General features: G+C 42.4%; 1 protein-coding gene across 1 annotated transcript in view; it reads left to right on the top strand.

Moving 5' to 3' along the window:
* Window positions 1-21041, top strand: part of ADAM33 (ADAM metallopeptidase domain 33) — a 390445-nt gene that overhangs the window by 243171 nt on the left and 126233 nt on the right. The window contains exons 6-7 of the mRNA XM_069630341.1: window positions 10959-11012; window positions 11089-11160. Of these exons, the coding sequence (XP_069486442.1) occupies window positions 10959-11012; window positions 11089-11160 (126 nt within the window). The remainder of the gene's footprint in view (window positions 1-10958; window positions 11013-11088; window positions 11161-21041) is intronic.

Here is a 21041-nt window from a genome sequence, read left to right as displayed (position 1 = left end):
CACATCACCGGCGGCAGCAAACATCACAGTCATGTGCTTCTTCCATCACCATTGTGATTTTCATTGGCTGAATATTTGTTTGCAATGAACATTACTTCTTTTCCTAATAAGAGTGCCTCTCACACGATCTCATGAGTTGAGGTAGACAAATGGATGCTTCCATGACTGTATGAAAGTTAGAGGCGATCCCTGCAATATGAACTATGCATACGTGCCTTCAGTTCTTACATTTCTATCCAGCGCAAGTTCACTGATTCATTTACAAGAGCAAATCAGCCTCAAGAAGCCCCCAAAGCCAGACTGACTTTGGAAGAAACTTCCCCTTGTGAATCTGCTCTCAGGAGTTCTGGAGAGGCGTGCAATGAGAAGGCAGTGACTGAGAGAAGAGAGAGGGGACGTTAGTGGGTATGTCCTAAATTCACCCTGAAATCCGCCATGTTTAACAGTACCTAAGGAGCTGACTCTGACCTTGCCTCCTGACACAGATATGTTTAAGCTCACTAGAAAAGCCACAATGAAACCAGAGATCTATAGCATAAATTATAGTAGTTCTGGGGAACAAAAAGAAACATCACTGGCATCAGTAACAACACTAACAGAGATTGTGGTCGAAGGAGTCCTGGTACGGATTTGACACCAAGTAACAGCTTTGACATCAAACTTGGAAAGGACAAGTCTTGATCAGAAAGTCTTCTCTGACTGGCAACTCAAAAAGGAGTGCATTATAACAAAACATAACCAAGATCGTTGTTTTTGTTCTCCCCTGTTCCCCTCCCTTTGCCTGGTCGCGCTCTGAAACACTTGTGTATGCACGCAATATAAATAAAATATAATTTTGTTTCAAGCCGAGAGCTTAGGTGATTTCCGAGAGCTTAGCTGAGTTCCTGAAGTGGCTTGGGAATGCTAAACCAGGAAAGAACCAAGTTCCCTGGAGAACAACAGATACACGTGCCCAGAACCCCCCAACAGCAGGATGAAGTAACATTCTAGATAGACGAGGGTTGGAAAGTTCATGGCCGGGTGAGCAAGTATCCCAAAACCCAGCTCCTACGTCATTACAGCCATCAAACCAGGTAGGTCAATTAATTCAGGACAACATTAATGGGGCGACGCCAGTGAGGAACAAAGCAAAAGAAGCTTTTAGAAATATAGTTTTATCTTGGCTGCAGCTAAAAGACGAGCATAGGATCATAGGTTTGCCTGACTTGAAAGTACTTCACAGTTTACAGCTTTTACTTATTTATTTATTGTTTTTATAGCGCTTATACACAGGTGAAGGGTTTCAAAGCACTTCAAGGTGGGCTGGGAACAAGAGAATACAGTCATCATTCTTAGGCCTTGAAGATTTTGAATGATCTAAGCAGAAAACTAGCATACTAGGCCTGACCACTTTTCTCCTAGTGCAAGTGAATGAGGTACAGTTGAGACCAAGCTCGGTAGGGGAAATGGAAAATGGTAGGTGGGGACAGGACAGACAAACTAACTGGTTTTAGTACATTTCGGTCATGTGCACATACACACAAGGGTGCAGAGACAGGGGTGTAGGGGGAACAAAGAGTCCGGTCCAGCAGGGCCCTGAGTTAAGTGCAGAGAGGTTGCCCCGCTCAAGGAGCGTAAGCTGAAAGTGCAGTAATGTTGAACAAAGTGTAGCAGCTTGGAGACAAGTGCAAAAGAATGGTGGGGAGCCGGGGACCTGTAGGCTCTGGAGGTGAACCAGGCTACCAGTCTTCTAAACTGAGCAAAGTTAGGGAGGAGAAGGAGGGTGGGGAGAAAAGAAAGGAGGTTAGCAGGGGAGAGGGAGAGAGAAGGAGGAGGAGAAAAGGAAGGTCTTGAGGAGTTTCCGGAACTTAAGGTGCTCTGGCTCTGGATGGAAAGAAGCATGGAGGGTGGTCCAGAGGGAGGCACCTGTAGAGGATAAAGATCTACCCCCAAATCTCTGTTTTTTAAAGCGGCTCACCCGCAGAAAGTTGGAAGAGGACAAGCGGAGGACTCTAGAGGGAGAGTATTTAGGAAGAGAATGTTGTAGGTAGTGCAGGCCCCGTAGATTGACGACTGGTGTCCATCTCTTAATAGAGAATGTGTAGTTGTGTGATGTGCCAAACACAATCCCCCCTATTTCTTAAATATTTGTAAGAACTTGCCAAACGAAACATACAAACTGAAAACTGTGGTTGATTATATATAGCCTGTCTAATACATTTAACGTTAGATTCATTTAATCTGTGATGGCACATATAAGGATGATGCTGTCCCAATGCCTTAAATTAAGTCATTTTTCTTATTGTTATCAAAAATAATCTGTTGTGTGTTTTCCTGTGTTGTTAGCTTTTTTGCCAGATTTTTAATGGTTCAGTATTATTATTATTATGATTATGATGTTTATTCAGCACGGACCTAGCTTCAGGAAGCAAAAGAGCGCTTTACAATCATAGGAGGACAAACCCTTTGAGGAAAGCATAGGAAAAAGGAGTGGGGCGTGTGAGGAGTTAGAAATGAGAGCCGGACACAAAGTGGTATTATTCTCAACATTAGCCATTTTTATTAACGTAAAGGGGTTTGGATAAATGCCTAACTATCCTTTTCTTAATGTGAATATCCCTTCCTATGAAACCAAGACTAAAGTTGAACTCAACAAAAATGTGCAAAAATGCAAACATATAACTTCAACCAAAACAATCCTTGCATCCAGAGGTTGGTTCCCTTACACTCGATCGTTTCTGGAAAATTGTTCACAGTGTTCTGTGTGAAGACCAGTCTCTTAAAAAGCATTCCAAATGTCTAATTTACAAGATATTTTACACAGGATGGCAAAACAAATATTCCCTCCACAGCACTAGATGGAATATGGCAAAGAGGAAACCTCTCCTAGTCTGTCAGAATGGCAAAACAAAATGTCTGTTTCATGGCACTGGTTGGAATATGGCAAAGGAAAGTATTTCCTACTTTTCAGGATGGCTAAACAAATGTCTTTTCTCTAATAGTGATTCAGGTATGGCAAAAGGCAAGTCTTTTCAAAGTTTCTGTTTGGCAAAGTGCTCAATTGAACAACTACTTAATATGACCAAGTCTCTCTTTAACATACCAGTTTAAAGTGAGTTTCCCGGTACACTCTCCTGCCAGGAAACTTCTCAACTTAAAACTCTTGAGATCCTGGTCTACTCCCCTGCTAGGAATATTCCTTTTTTGACTCATACAGATCCCCTGGTGTACTCCCATGCAGGGATCTCTTTCCAAAACGGTTCACTACCTGATACTCTTATCAAGCCTTTCTTCTACATGCACATTCTCCTTAAGTATCACACAATTGTACTTCTTCATTAGCACCATTTTGTTGACTTCAGTTGCTAGCTGTGCCAATTTCCACCATACTGACATCCCATATTGGAGGGGTTGTTGAAGCCCTGGCTGTCAACCTTTCTCTCAATCTCTCTTGACTCTTGGCAATGCATGTTGCAGGTTTCTAATAACTGACATTTCATGTCAGGAGAATTGTACAACTCTTCCCTCCTTGTTTCTCACGGTTTATGGAAATGTTGGTTCCAGGTTTCCCACTACTGACCTCTCATTTCAGGGAAATTGTACAATATTTGCACATGTTGTTCTTTTGGTATTGTCTTTTGGCTTAGGCAATACTGGTTCCAGGTTTCCCCCTACTGATATCTCATTTTGGGAAACTGTACCATGTTTGCCTTCTCTTTCAGTTGTATTTGGTAGATATTAAAAAATGCTTTTCAAACACAGTTTAATGTGTTCGCACATCCCTGGGCCACCTAAGCTTCTAGGCTGACTCGCTGGTTCACTTTGCGGCTGCTGTGATGTGCTTACGAGGTGCCAGCTTCCTCTTCTGGGCAGAGTCTCATTAGGTCCTGTGTCGGCTCTTGTGTCCTTCGCCATGAGAACCTGCGTAGCTCTGTAGGGCCATGTCTCCTCTGACAGCCCTGCTGCACACCATTCTTTTCTCCTCTAGAGTTCCTCTTCTCCATTTCTGAACGCCACCAATCTGCGTCTGGAAGACATCTCCTGTTCTCCCCACGGCTCTTCATGGGATTTCTCCAGCCACCAGTCTCGCTTCCCACTCTGCACACTCTGCATGCTTCCTTCTCCGTTCCCCTTGCTGCAGGTGATCTGGGGATTTAAAGGACCCGCGCAGCTGAATAGTATTGTGCCAACTAGACATTTCCTGCACATGGACTCCTTTCTCCTCTTCCTCGTCACAGTACCGGAGGCTTTGGGGAACTTGGAGTCCCAGGAAGTTTCAACTGATTTTGAGTGACAGTGGTGAACAGTTGCATTTAAAATGCAATCACCATAAACATTAGTTGTTTCATATGTTTTAGGTTTACCATGTACACATGAAGATTGGTGCCAGGTTAGTCGCCGGAAGGCTTTTTTAAAAGGGCATAGCCACCACTCAGGTGGTAGAAGGCCAAGGCTTGGACAGCAGATCAGAAGTTGTTTCCCTGGTTAGAGTAAATATCGTCTAACAGTTCTGAGTTGGATGACTATCCTTATCCCAGACAACAAGGGTCCGGCGGAGAGAGTTGGACTTCTGGTCCCCTTCCTTCCCCTTGGCTCTTCATGCAATGGGATAATCATATTCTTTGGGTTTGGGGTGATAGTTCCTGCGGCTTGATTGTAAACAAAAACACTTTAATGTGTATTAGTCCTGTGGTTTGAATTGGAAACATGACCTTTCTTGCCCCGAGAAGAAAGGGATACTGCAATTGTTGCCCCCTCCCACGTCTTTAGGATGGGAGGCGTTTTGGGTGCTATTGGCTCCCGTGTTGAAAGTGGTTCTCAGGAATCGCAGCGACACGATAGGATTAATTGTAAAATGTGAGTGTAATCCCCAACATACATCCCCAGTCTTGAATAATTTCTCTCTGCAACTCAGCCTTCTAAAATTTCCAAGAGATTTCCTCATTTTGATAACACTTTGGTTCTTCCTTGTGGGAAGTTGCTGTGTATTTTCTATTTTTCTATTTTTTTACTTGCATTTATTTCAGATGACTTTTCCGAGTCTTCTGGCATTTTTATTAATCTCGATTGAATTCCTGCAAATGTCCGTTCACACATCAATGATTCTAAATTTCCCCTTGAAATCCTCCCTGTCAGCTACGTGTCAGACGTGTATATTCTGGCCTTGAGGGCTGTACATGTGAAAACCTAATCATCCCTGCAGATGGGAAGTTTCTCAACTGTGCGGTTAATTAGGGCTCCCAACCTGTCTATGCGAGCCTTCTCCTTGGGTGAGTTTCATGTGTATTGGAGGCTCTTAGTGAGCTAGACAGGTGAAGCAACAAGGCCAAGGGGTTCCATGTGATAATGTCTCCTAGAAAAAGTCACCAGGTAGGCGACTTGTTTTCCCTGACACCTAAAATATGTTCCCAAACTATTCTAGGAGGGGTATCATTTTATACTATAAACTCCCATGTATAATATTTGGGGAAAGGGTTGATTTTAATGAGGGTGCATTTTTTGGGAAATGTTGCCCCCTGTTGGCCATTTCCCAGGCAGATTTATCACTGGACACCGAACAGGGTCGATGAATGGTGGTGCATAATGTGCAATCTTGAGTTTGTGGAGTTGGTGGCAGGACATAGGTCTGATTTTTAAGGGTGCAATAAAAATAAAAAAGATACTTCCAAAGACAAAGTGCTAGAGAGGAGGGGGTGCAACTGGTGCTGCCACAGCCCCCTTCTCTTCAGTCTATACAGGAATGATTTGCCTGCCTCCTTGGAGATGCCATCACATCTAGGTCCCGGGAGGATAGCTCAGCGGCAACGTCTTTGCCTAAGAAGCAAGATGACATAAAACACACAGGTTCGATCCCCGTGTCCGTGCTTAGAAACCTCTGAGTGTTTAAGTGCGTTATAAATAGGCAACTAAGACAAAAAAAAAACACGCAACTAACAGCGCCTCGATGCCGCGGGCTGTGTGAGCGCTTTAAAAATGCTAAATAAATAAAAATAGGTTTATCATTTTGAGGTTGGGATATAAACGAATTCCTGTTCCCACGAACCTGGTACAATCGGGTGATTTTAACAAAGGTGTGATTGAGACATTGCAAGAGAACCCAATCGCATCCTTGCAAACCCCTAAACAAATGAGTCATTTCGCCTATAGACATGTTTTTCAATTACTTCGGTTTAAACCATTTATCCCACTGTGCAGCACACGGGGGTTGTGTTATGAATACACATGCGCACTGTGGATACATGGATCAGTATTACATTTAAAAATGAGTGCACATAGGATGAAATTTTTTTTTGATCTCCTTTTATCTTACTTCTCCCAGGCCTGCTAGCACGAACACGGGGGTGTCTACACATTCTATGAACAATAAACCATCTCTTTTACCCTTATGAACTGCTCATTCATATTGTAATGATGTGTAGCCCCAAATATACAAACATGTGAAGGTATATGTGACGTTTTATGAAAATTTTTGAAGGAAGCATTTGGCCCGCAGGGGGTGCCTAGGGAGATCCGTTTCTTTACACAATGTGTCTCCCGGAAGCAATGCAATTCTGGGTCCTACGGAATCATATAGGCCAGCCTCTTTATTGCAATGGAGAATGCAAGGGCATCGCTGGTGGATGCCCCTGGCGAATGCCTTCATGCCCAAAACATGGAGCAGGTAGGTACACTCCATATAGTCGAAGACCTCCACCACATCTAGAGAGACCAGTGCCAAGGACCTATGCTGACCCAGAGAGGCCTCTATCGCATTCTGCTGCCTACAGGGATGTAGCCCCATTTACATTCTAACTCTTCCTCATCCCATTAATCCCGCCTCACTGGTCCTCGTCTCCTTCCCCAAAACAAATCCATTGCAATACCCTCGCCTCGCTCTTCCTCGTTCTAGTGCCCAATTACCCCATCTCTCTTGTTGTCTTCCCTCCCAGTGCCCTAGTACCCCTTCTTTGCTCTTTCTCATCCCAGTACCCCATTAACGCCACCTCCCTCTGCTTCATCCCAATACCTGATTAGTGATCAGTTGCATTACCCCACTGCTCTTCCTTGTCCCCGTACCCCACTAAAAACTGTTGCATTCATCCCACTGCCCGCTTCCTCGTCCTATTAGCCCAGTACCCATGTATCACTCTTCCTTTTCCCATTACCCCATTAATCCCACCTTTCTCTTCCTTGTTCCTGTACCCCATTAGTAATACATTGCATTTCTCTGCCTCACTCGTCTCACCCCAACACCCATCTGTTGCATTATCCCCAACTCCCTCTTCCTTGTCCCAGTACCCCATCACATCTGCACGACTCACCGTTCCTCGCCATAATTTATCTGGGCGGGGTATTCTCAATTGTCAGCCTCCAACATTAAAGACGATATTGAATGCTATAAATGTGCCCATGTTTGATTTTTTTGTCCTTGACCTCTGTCTGATGCCTCATGTGCTTTGTAATCCTGGCCTCTACTTTACCCTGCAGAAAAAGAGTGAGACAAATGTTTTACTTTTCTATTCTATATAAGCAGTGACCATGAATGTTATTGTATATTGCTATTGGGGTAGAAGGCAAGCTGAGCAGAGAACTAATTGGTAGGCAACACAATTAGGTACAATTTTTATTTTTTTATTTTTTTTATTGTATATGGTAAAAAAAACCTTTACAAATTTAATACAGAATTTATCACATAATATAAAACAATTTAAAAATCATACATTGAACAATTATTTTCCTATAAATTGATATTAAACATGTAAAAGAATAGCTTAGAATAATCAACGTTACATAATGCTAATTCACATTCTTTTTTCAAATTTTTTTTTAAATATCAGATTCCACAAAATTTCAATTAATTTAGTTTAGAGTCAATATTTGTTTGGATCTGTGTTAATCTTATAATAAGTTTAGTATTATTGCCATTCATACATTTTTGCCATAGTGCCTCACGAGACAAAATTACGTCAGAATCCAAAAAATTGCCGAACCTAGATTGACGCAAGTCTTCAAAAAATGTACAATGTATGACTAAATGTTTGAGGGTCTCCAAGACCTTGGCATGATTACAGAATCGACATGATCCAAACATAAACTTTGCATCACATTTCCCCCATTGGAGTAACTTTTCATTAGTATGATACAAGTCGAGTTTAAAGCGAAGATATAACCTTCGAGCAACGGAGGATGGGAATTGCATAATGTATTTCGACCTCTCCCCCCACTTTCTTCTATACTGGGCATACTCATAATAAGAACTATATAGCCCTATTCTGTCCGCTTGACAGCACCAGTAATATAAATGCAATTTGCGTTTACAGCTTGGTAGTCCCAGTATTAAGTCTTCTTTCAGAATTCCCAATACTGTCATTAAATCATTCATTTATCTGCATAATCAGTTAATGATCTCACACTCCCTGTTTCCAGCAGATTTTTTAAGTCTTCATAAAGAGAATTGGATGAAGGGTCAAGTATTTTAACATAGTTGTTCAGCAATCGCCAGTTCCGTTTAACGGATAATGGTAGGAGACCCAGTTCATGTCGAACAATGTCATTCGGCACAGCAAGGGCTAGACCAAGTACCTTTTTCCATATTATCCCTTGAGCTGTGTCCAGTATGTCATCAACCTCATATAAACACATATCAGTTAGGTAAATAATTGTTGGCTCAATTTTTAAGAGATAAAACTGTATAATCGGCAGAAGTGAAAATTCACAATTTTTAGCCATGATTATACGCATTTGTGATATTAAAGGTTTGATTCTGGTTTGTATTTTTTCCCACCACCAGGATTTAGAAAAGGCATCAGTTAGGGGATATCCCAGATATTTAATCTCAGATGCTATTTCAATGTGTCTTCCATCAATCGACCAATTATAGGAACACTTTTTTTTCCCATCAGATAATATAATAATCGATGACTTAAAATGATTTACTCTTAAGTTATGAGAGGCAGCAAAGATGTTAAATGCATTAATCTTATTCTGTAGACCAAAGGGGGTTTTATCAAAAATTAGGATATCGTCGGCAAAACCAATGTAGTTAATTTTAAGGCATCCTAACTTAATCGGGTAGACAATTTGGCATGATTACAGATTTACAGCCAACAATTACAGCCCAACAATCCTCTACATCACATATATATAAGTTAAACAAGACAGCCGCCAGTGTGCAGCCCTGTTTTAACCCAATTTTAGATGGAATAGGTTCAGTAAGAGCACCCTCCTTATTAAGTCGTATTCTATAACTGGTATGTGAGTGTAATAAGGCAATGAGCGCTACTAAATGACGCGGGAAGCCCATCGCTAGCATCTTGGCCCATAATAAATCTCGTAATACCGTGTTGAATGCAGAGCTTAGATCTAACGCTGCAATATAGACAGCTCCTAAATGATGGTGTTTTGAATTCAATTGAATATGGGATAATTAGGTACCATTACCAAGAAGTTGCCAGGAGGGTGAGAGAAATCACAGCTGAAACTTTCCTCTAATGCAGCAGCTTTGGTCCATTGTTGGAGGAGAAATTGGAACATTGGAGGAGTAAGAAAGTAACTAAGCATAGGTAGGACAAGGTGCTTTTAGGTGGGAGACTCCAATCAGTACTGCATCCCAGGGTACCTTCTAAGAGCATCCCAAAGAATAGAATGGGTGTGAATATCTATCTGAATCGCTCCTTGAATGAGTCTGTTGGGGAAAGTGTAAGGCATGGCAGCCAGGAGGAATAGTGGCAGAGTTGTCAACCTGTGGCAAGACCTCAGCTCGCAGGCTGAAGGCATGAGTGTCTACTCCAATGCATTCTAGGTAAGCACAGCCCGGTCAGACCCCCATGCAAAGTCCAGCTGCATGAGAATGGGTGGTTGCCTTGCAAATGTGAAGAGCATGATGATAGGCCTGGATTCAACACAGCAGGTGGCCGCAACAGTGGCTACAGATTCAGAGTAACAGCTGTACAATTGGCTTAGTAGTAAAACGGTTGTATACGAATTGTTCGTTTTACAACTGTTCAAATGACAATTGACCTTTTCACAATTGACCGAATTGTGACGGTCAATTGTACCATATATGTGGGGGGAGGGGGGGAAACCTCCCACAACCCCCCACCCAACACCCATATATATATATATATATATATGTACATATATATATATATATATATAACCAAACCGATATATATATATATATATATATATATATATATATATATATATATATATATATATATATATATATATATATATATATATTCGGTCAATTGTGAAAAGGTCATTTGTGACCCTTTAAATTCGGTCAATTGTGTATTTGAACAATTGTAAACAAACAATTTGGGTAATACCAGTAAAACTATGGTTGCAGTGGAAGGTCTTTTTCTGATTCTGCTCCAAGGGTATCCAGCAAACTCAGTTGCCCTTATAGAAATGTTTGGTCTATGAAAAGTGCCTCAGATCCTTGCATACTTAAACATGAAATACATGTATTGGCATGGTTTTATATGGTATCTCTACAAAATATCCCCACCAAAAATATTGCCGTACATATGGCTATTTGTCTCGCCATAGGCGATATTTTTGGGGGGGTTAATTTGTGGGAGCGGGGGTTGCTGGGGTGTCCCCCGCACATTGTAAAATAATTTGGGGGTTGCGAGGGTGTCCCCCGCAGGGTGGACAATGGGTCCATATTGCTGCAAAAAGATGGCAATATTTTTGTGGGGATATTAACACATGGAACCTTTTATGCATGTGCCTGTCCAATAATGCTACCAGCATTATGTTTGCCAATTTCTAATAAACACATACATGATGGATACACAACATATGCACTTTTCTTTTTGAAGAGAGGACAGATGTGGGGCATTGGCTGGTGCATACTTCAGCTCTGTTTTATACCAATAAAGAGAACTTTGCCGTTGGATGCAGTACAATACGGTTTTTATTAAGGACTGGCCATTTGATAAATTGTGCTATTCTTTAAACATTGTTCTCTATACTTTATTTTTTTTTAGAGCCTTCAAGAAATGTACAACATTGAGCTTTTTTTAGTGGCTGACAAACAAGAGGTAAGTTTGCACGTGGCATAGATTTTCGGTGGCGATCCGGAAATTGACCACGTAATTCTTGCTGGTTCTCTTGCAGTTCCTTCGTCATGGTGAGGACTTGGAGAAGATGAAACATCACCTCATCACAGTTGCCCATCACATCAATCAGGTACAGCATCCCAGAAGACCTTGCTGACACCTAATGCAATCCTCCTGAGGATGTACTATTGTTTGTGTTTCATGTAAATACAATCACAAACTATAGCTTGTTTTTAAGATTATAAGCTTTATTATAATTCTACATGTGTTTTACACTTAGCATGTTTAATGTGGCACTGTGGAAGTCTATAATCAGCTGGTATGTATGTCAGGTAATGGTCAGAATGTAAGTGGAGAATGTATGTCTCCAAGGGTCTAAGCAAGGGGGCAGGAGCGCTCCATGTGCTTTTGCACTCTGCCTTCCCGAGCACCCCCATCCACATATATTCATACATCGTTAGTGTACTTGTACCGTGTCAGCCAAGAGTTGAATAGAATATTGATCCAAAACTAAACAACGAGTCGGTACCTTTATTAGACTAACAAAGTCATTTATTTTGCTTATTTGCAAGCCCTCGTGGAATGTCTCCACTTCCTCAGGCGGGGATGGAATGAAGCCTATGAAAAGCATCACAGAATTACATCTTACATAGCCTGCCCTGAAAATACCCTGTTATCTCCGCCTTCCTGTACCTGATTTGTAGCTTTGTTCAGAGAGGCATGCATTGGATGTACAACTCTGGCACACATTGTGATCTTCAAGGTTTAAATGCCACATTGTGTTAAGTGGAAGAGGGGTCAGTGGAATTCAAGAGGAGAGAAGGAGAACACAGCCCACTCTGTTAGAGTGTTCTCAGGAAAGTAGGGCAGGATAGATTAGTGCCGGACATTGTATGTGCAGTCCAGTTGAAACTCAGTATGTCAGGCCATTTCTTTACACAATCAGTGGTATCACAATCATCAACATATCAGGTGTGTGCCTCTAGAAGTCTGAAAGAGGGGTTACACAGTCAGTAATGTGTTAGGCCTGTGACTTGTGGAGTCCAGTGTGGTATGTTTGTGTCAAATACCACATCGGGATTGTGTTACAGCACAATCAAGTGGAAATGATGCCGTTTGACTAGAGACATGAAAAAACTTCAGTTAAGAGACAGTTAAGGTCAATATTTTCAGTGAAACAAAACCCTTGAAATTCAGTGAAAAAGCTTTAGTTGAGGCAGCATAATGTGAAACAATTTGATGCAACGTAATCCTTGTAATTCGGTGAAAACTCATTTGTCGACGTAAAGTTAAGGTGCCGATATAACGCCACAAACCCCTTAAATTCGGCATGTGCTGAAGCTGTGCCACCTTAACTTTGATGCCCCAATTGCACAGCCCCTAAGCACAGATTGTTTCACCTTAACGTTGCCTCAACTAAAGGATTTTCACTGAATTTCATGGGTTTTGTTATACTATAGAACACCACATTTTTCTCTGATAACATACCTGATAACAACATATAATTTGCTATAAATGGGCCTCATTACAACCCTGGCGGTACGGAGTGAATGGCGCCGTAAAAGGTGCCGGCGCCGTTTACCCCGTACCGCCGCATTACGAGTTCCCCTCGCGGAACACGGTAAGCACGCCTGGGAAAACCAGGCATGCTTACCGGGTCCCGCGAGGGGAAGAGGGAGCAAACAATGGGCCATCTCGTAACGGCCCATTGTTTGCTCCCTCTCCCATTCCCATTCAGCCGTTTGGGGGCTGAAATAGGAATGGGGAAGGACCGTGTCTGGGCCCTTGGAGGGAGGAATTACCGGGCCTTCCGAACTCAGAATGGCCCGGTAAGTCCTCATTCCGAGGACCCGGACCCTGACGCGATTTCGGCAGCAGCCATGCCGCCAATAGCGGCATGGTTACCGCCGAACTCGTAATGAGGGCCAATATCTTTTCTTCAGCTGCACAACATCGGGTTTATCAAGTGTTTCTTTTTTGAAACTAATAGATAAGAAGTGATTAGTAATGGTATACCATAACAATGAAGGGTGAAAAGGGGTTATTGGGAGACTGTAATGAAGTAGACTAAAGTTGTGTAGTTGAGGACTGTGATGAAGAAGATTGAAGTGAGTAGATAGAAACTGTGACAAGGAAGAGTGATGTGGGGTAGTTGGGGACTGTGATGAGGAATAATGAGGCATAGATAGTGGGTGACTACGATGAGGAAGAATAAGTTGGTGCACAAATATACCTTAAACATTGTTAACACAGAACTCCTTTTAAGGATTACATATAAAAATGAACTTTAAAAAAAAAAAGAAAATACTCAGATCGAGATCTACAAAATACTGGGACAAGGAAGCGGGACGTGCGGATGTAAGATCTAGATTCATGTACAACATCAATGTCTTTGAGTATTGAGATAGAGAATTATCAAAAAAGAAAAGATAGTGGGCCTTATTACAAGGTTGGCGGTAACCCCCCGATGCCTCTGGCGGGTTGCCGCCAACCCCGATACACCTTTTGCACTGCCTGAGATCCCGGTGCCACCAGCACATTACAAGTCCCGGTGGCCCGGGATATCAGGCGGCAGAAACTGTTAGTCCCCTTTCCCGTGGAGTCTAATAGTGCCTATCGAATAACTGCCTCGGTAGTCCACTCACTCATACCCAGCATTGGTCTAGACTAACCCCTCCACCCTACCATTAGCTGTACTCAGTCATGATAGGTTGGCTAACTATCATTATGTTCCCGCTCTGTCTCATCCCAAATTTTATTCCCTGCTCGGGAAACAACTACATTGTACACAACAATCGGTTGGACCTCTCTAAATTATCTTGCCCAAGACATCATCCTGTCCCATGCCCTACACCGTACATGCCTTCAGCTTCACCCTTCCCATCAGCGACTAATCATACCACCATCCCCAAAGCCAACACTCAGGCCTCCATACATGCCCCCCTGATGCTTCCAACGCACCCAAGCCCACTCAGAAGTATAGCAACTATGAAGACAACCACACTATACCTGTATTTGGTAAAGCTCGACTGGCCTGCCCAAGAGCTCGAACCCAGCATCAGGCTAGCCACTACACATCCTATGACACACTACCGATCACCACACCCATCAAATCATGTATTAATGCCCACTACCTCATGCCCAAAACCAATCCCAAAACAAGCAATACCCCCAGACTTATGTCCGCTGAAATAGAAGAAAAACCTACACTACAAACCCCCCACCACCCTCAAATGTGCCCTCATAAACGCCCGCTCCTTAGGAGCCCATGCCCTTGAAATACATGACTTCATCACAGAATCACAGCTCGGCATATTAGTTATCACTGAATCTTTAACAATTCGCAATTAGTTAACCAAGCCTCCGGCCCCCTCCTCACCATAGCCATCCCTCCAGACTACACTATTCTCAGAACCGATAGGACCCATGCACATGGAGGTGGAGTTGCCATCATCGCAAAGACCACACTCCAAATAAATCATGTCCAATAGAAAACCCACTAGGATACGAAATATTATTAGCCAAACTTCCGATAAATGGAAAAACAACCATCAATATAGTAGCCATCTACAGAGCACCCAACTCCAATTGTCAGCCAGAGACAGACACCCCATTACTTTTAGCAGCACTTATCAAACCTAATACTAAATGTGTTCTCCTGGGAGATTTGAACCTAGGATTTAACGATAGCCATGACCACAAAGTAGAAGCATTACATTCCTGTATGAAGGATATGAGCTTTACACAGCTAGTGAGCGCCCCCACTCACATCAAAGGAAGAACCCTGGATTGGATCCTCTCCCTTGACACGGATATCGCTATCGACACAATAACACCATTAGACTGGTCAGACCATCACAATATCTTATTCACAATCAACTATACTGAAACGCCCGTAACCACCGCCAAAACCTCCAACTCTTATGAAACCAGAAATCTTCGCAAATTCATGCCGGAAAACCTAGAACAAGTGCTTTCCAAAGTGCTAGATACGCTGCCTATCTCCAATGACTACCCCAACACACTAGCAGAGGCCTACCATAACTGCCTCACATCCACCATCAACGCAGTAGCACCTCTCATTACAAAAACCAAATGCTCAGAAAAACTATCGTGCTTTTGGTTCAACAAGGAACTTGTCACTCTACAGAGAGCCAAACGTTCCCTTGAACATACCTACAGAAAACATCCCACACCAGAAATGGAAATAACCTACCAGGAGGCTAACAAAACCTATAAAAAAGCCACCATCAGCCATAAAGCCAATGCCTTTAACGCTCGGATCAGTAACGCTGCATCTGACTCAAAAGAATTATTTTCAATTTTAAAAGAATTGGAAAACCCAGTCCCAGTCTCAAATTGTTCTAACTCTAGCAAAGAGTGGTGCACTACAATCCAAGACGCTCTTGCAGTTAAGATCAACCTACTCCAAAATAAAATCCTTACCAAAAAACTTAGCCTAGTAGACAAATACGCCACCAACAATCACCTAGCCACCCTTAATAAAAATACCAAACCAACTTTTCAATTCACCCCAGTCTCACAAGAACTAGTGCTCAACACCATATCGAAGCTTAAAGCTTCCAACTGCAAGGGAGATTCCGACCAAGCGAAAATAGTCAAATCTTGTGCATACACCCTGACTCCCATCATAACCAAATTCATAAACGCCTCCTTCGATAAAAACTTGGTCCCAGCCACCATCAAGGAAGCGTGGGTCACCCCCTTATTAAAAAAACCCTCCCTCAACCCCGCTGTGCCCACAAACTACAGGCCAATAACAACAGTGCCGTTCTTACTAAACATCCTTGATAAAATAGCATATAACCAAGTCCAAGAACACCTGGAACAGAAACAACTCCTTGGCACTAGACAATCTGGTTTTCGCCCTAACCATAGCACGGAAACTGCCCTCCTGGACCTCAAAATCCAAGTGGACACTATCAGAGACTCCAGAAAGCTATGCATCCTCCTCCTACTGGATTTATCTGCAGCGTTCAACCTTTTGGACCACAACGAACTCTGCTGCACTCTAGCCAAAGATGTCAATTTCTCCAAGGATGCCACCATGTGGATCAAATCCTTCCTGGCAGAACAAACATCCAGAGTGGCCATAGGTAAAGAAGCTGCAGATCCCATACCAGTCCCCATAGGCATCCCTCAAGGTTCCTCCTATCTCCCACACTCTATAATGCTTACAAGAAGCTCCTCTTTTCAGCTCTGGACGATATGGGTGTCATCTACACTAACTTTGCTGATGACACCCAGATCCTTATCCCCTCTCGGGGGATTACATCCAAGACACTTTGACCATCAACAAAATCTACTCCATAATCCAAAACTGAATAGCCCTAAACAGTCTCTGCCTGAACGATAAAACATAGATTCTCATTGTGGGCTCCCAATCCAAAATAAATTCCCTTCACACAGATTACGCCGCCATCAACATAGACGGCACCACCATTCCAGTACTCAAGCACATAAAGACACTAGAAGTGTACCTGGACTCAAACCTTTCACTAACCAAACACATCAGTGCACTCTCATCTTCAACATCCTACACCTCAAAACTCATCTCACTCAGCCGCTAATTCTTGACACCCTCCAACTGCATCTCTCTAGCCAGGGCCTTGATTTTATGTAGACTTGATTATTGCAATGTACTACTACTCGGTACCTCCATCGCCAATCTCAAGAAATTGCAATTGATACAAAATAAAGCTCTGCTGGCTGCCCTTGGAATAAGAAAAACTGACCATATTTCCAAAACCAGAAGAGAGCACCATTGGTTACCTATCAAATCTAGAGTTTTATTTAAAACACTGTGCATTACGCACACATGCCTCCATGGAAATGCTCCCATATACTTAAACCATGTAATAACCAAAAAAGCAGTCGTCAGATCACTAAGATCCAACAACCACTCGATACAAAATACAAGAATACCAGAGCGGGGGCGCTAGTTTCCAATATCTAGTCCCTAAACACTGGAACTCTCTTCCGCTCACTATCAAAAATGAAGAAACGCTCAAGAAATTCAAAAACTGCTGAAAACCTGGCTATTTAACCAATACCAAGAATAAGGAGTCAGCATAACACTTGTAATAGGTCCACTTTATGTATATAGTTCTGCTTTGTTAACAACTGTAATCACATGTTTCTTACTCTATGCCATGTATCTTTTGCTATTTATAACTGCTCCACACTGGCTCCATTAATGTCTGCATTATTTTAAGCTGTCTGTAATCTCGTCATGATACCTAAGAGTTTGGGCGAGTAACAAATGTAATAAAATAAATAAATAAATAGGACTCGGGAATGGGGACTCGGAAGCACCGGCACCATTGTTAACGTGTTAAATATGCTTTCTGGGGCCGTTGTGCCCTGGAAGTCAGACCTGCCGGGCGCACAGGCCATGGAAAGCAGAGTTGTAGTCTGCCGGTCCGGAAAGAGTGCCGGTACGTTGCTACCATCACCCTTATTTCCTGTCCGACAGGCTTGTAATGAGGCTCAATATGTGAATCGAGAAATCAGAATGTTACTAATAATTCAGATGATATTTAGACAAGCAAGAGTACATTCAGCAACTTATGCACCCAATGAAATAAAAACTGCAACTTAATCGTCCAATAACTTTATTCTATTGAAAGGGAGAATGTAAACACTACAAACATCAGTGATAATGGCACTCTTTTTGAAAAAGCTTCAATAAAAACAGAGAAATAAATTCACTATTTTACTTAGCTTTCCGATTCAATCCGCAAAGTGAGCAGCAATAAAATTCGACATTTGATTCTCAAATTGCGAATCCTATGAATATTCATATAAGGCAAACCACACATATGTCGTAGCAATAAATATTTGCCATACCTGATCTAATCAACCGCCAAATTGGCACTTAATATATTCACAAATACTTAATATAAAAAGAATAAAAACAGACTCTTTTCTTTTTGAATCACGATTCACGTGTACAAAATATCTGCAAACGGATTGGCCTAAGGGCACGTGCATGGTATGAAATTCTGGAGCCGATTGTTTCCTATATACACATCGCAAATCAGAGCTGTATATACCGCAGACATCCTTATGTTTCCTCATTGCTTTGGATACAAATTCAGGTAGACACAATCAACACTTTGGCTACAAAATGTGCACAATTTGCACTATTTCCTATCTAAGCCTTTTTCCTTTGGTTTTTCCCTTTGTTGTACCTTGTATTCCAACTGTTTGTTTTATATATTTTTGGGGGGTTTTCAATTCCCTTTTGCAGGAATCTTTGATCCTTTTTCTTTTAATTTTAGTTTTCTTCTTTTATTGATCTTTTTGATTATTTTTTGGAAATGGCAACACAACATCCCGAGGCACCCTCCTGCGATGAAGCGATCAACCTCATCACAGTCCCTAGAGACACGGAACATGTCAAGTGGGTAGAACAGTCACCTCCACCCAAAAAGTATCACTGTAGGAGCTTCACATCTTTCCTTTGCTGGTGGTACTTAAAGATGCCTAAAGACCTGAGAAGGGACAGTGCACATTTTGGGGCGCAGTGCCAAGGAGAGGCTTCTCCCCGGTTCCTGCACAAAGCTTGGGCACCACGGCGTTCGTGAACCACCTGATACATTACTACTGGCGGCAAGTGGATGAACGTTTCAGGAGCAGGTACCGACAACAGGCAATTCTCCTTGGTTGCAATGCCCTTCAACCCATCATCAAACCTGCAACGCCACAGGACACAGACGAACCAGGACTATAATCATCAGCTGCATCATTCCCTGCACCTCTCCCATCAACTTCATCTTGTGCCAATGACACGAGTGTCACCTCTGACACCCAAGCGTTGCACCCTCCATGGCAACGTAGGTCTCCAGTAGGTGACGTTTTCACCTGCAGGAAGTGCTATATGCCAATAGCACTTAATGCAACAACTTTTGTAGCAATTAGGGATGCCTGGGTGGATGAGCGTAATTGCCAGTAGTTTTTTAAGAGTTTTTGTACTCAATTTCTCATGTTTGTTTTTACATAACTGTTAATTGAAAAAAGAATGTTTTAAAATGAAATATGCAAAAATAAATTCTGCTTTCCACCTATCTTCCCTAACTCCATTCCCTCCACCTCCCATGCCCTCCTGAAACCCCACAACAGTTCTTATCCGAGCCACCCAAAAGTTTTTTAAAAGATCTAAACTGGAGGGAAGTGGGTTTAGGATTAAGCACTGCATAAACGGGCTAACCCTACCGGTGACCATCGCCGCCGAAGTTAAAGGCCAACGTGAAAAATGGGTCCCTTAGCAAAGTCAGCGGTACCGTTACTGACAGTCTTGCACTGCACTCTTGTTCCTGAAATCCATTTTCTTTGTTGTTCAGCGTGAGATCATCAACAGAGACTGTATTTTGGAAATTATGGCACAGCAAAGCCCGACAGTGCAATGTCATGTATTTCTTTTTAATTGAACACCCTTAGCAACATGTAGGTGATAAGGATGTTTAATAAAAAATGTTAAATCTGCGCCACATGCTAGTTCTTGAAATCTATTTTCTCTGTTGATGACCGGGACATCATCAACAGAAAAACGGCCTTCTGACATAGTCATATATATTTTTTTTAGTTAGACACTCTTGCCACCATACAGGTGCTGTGGATGTTTAATTAAAAAAACAAATTCTATGTGTGAGTGGGCACCACTATAGATAGGTTCAGTATTACCAATTATAAATTGGTTATTCTGGTTAATGTCAAAGTGAGGGGTGCATACCCATTGGAAAATGCCTCCGGGTGGGGCATTCAGAATAATGGCAGAACTGTGGCTAGAGAAAGCCAATGGTGTAGGTTGCACACCTTCAGTCTAGCTAAAGAGCAAGAGCAAGGCATGCACTAGGCTTAAAGCAGGTTACAGGTGAGGCACCTCTGTCTAGACAAGTCTGATGAACACACCCCCACTGCTTCCAGAGGTAACGCTATGTCGGACCCGGTATGGGTCATTAGTTTGGAATGCAGGTTGCACTGTAGTGATAACATTATGGTATTTTGTTGCCTTACTTTCAGAAGTAGAAGCAGTTGATCATGACATGCGCTTTGATTCACTTTTTGCTCTCATTGGCAAGCACATGCCACTGGGTTCCCAAACAGATGGGCAGCTGACAACTGGCATTTCGATGCTGGACTGCCTCAGGGCAGGAGAAAGACTGATATGTTACGGATTTTTCTCGTTTGTGAAAGAGATAGTGAGCTTAAAAATCTGGCTAAGACTCTCGAAATTGGATTAATGGCCGGTAGGGGGACTCCCAGGATCCCCCTTGTGTTTGCATAATTAAAGTAACTCACCCTGAGTTACTAGGGTAATCCAGATGTGGCTCCTGGCTCCCTGCTCCTAGAGAGGCACAGCTCCACCCTACTGATGATGTCCAACCAGACCGAAAAATGTGCCTGGGATTGCTGTTGCACTCTTGTTCAGAGGAGGATTGACTGGCATTTCGGTGCTGGATTGCCTCAGGGCAGGATAAAGACTGATATGTTACGGAAGTTTCTCCTCTGTGAAAGAGATAGTGAGCTAAAGAATCCCCCTTGTTTTTGCAGTTGATGACTGTGACACGTTGGGACACCCTGACCACCACACACATTCTATGTGCCAGGTAGATGGAGTTTTGTAATATATGTGTTATTTAGAAACTTTTGCCACAGTTGTGGTGCATTTAATTTCCAGTCAGTCACAGCTCCATCATTGGTATGGTTGATTGCCTAATTCCAGTCTGTTTATTTTTTCTCCCTTTTCTTTTCCTTTCCCATTGTTCTCATTGCTTTGATTTATTGATGCCCACTACACAATGATGTTGTCTTATTGGACCATGTGATCCCTGACATTTTTGCAACATTTTGTCTCTTTTTTAAACATGCTATTTGACCTATCAGATCTGTAATTGCGGTAACGGGATATAACCCCAACATATTGTACAGCGCCACCACACATCAAACCATGCCTACCCACAACAACAACACCAGCCATTTCACTAC

This window comes from Ambystoma mexicanum, chromosome 6q (assembly GCF_040938575.1).
Source record: "Ambystoma mexicanum isolate Mex_15411 chromosome 6q, UKY_AmexF1_1, whole genome shotgun sequence".
NCBI classification, from domain to species: Eukaryota; Metazoa; Chordata; class Amphibia; order Caudata; family Ambystomatidae; genus Ambystoma; species Ambystoma mexicanum.
This window is presented reverse-complemented; position numbering and strand designations above follow the sequence as displayed.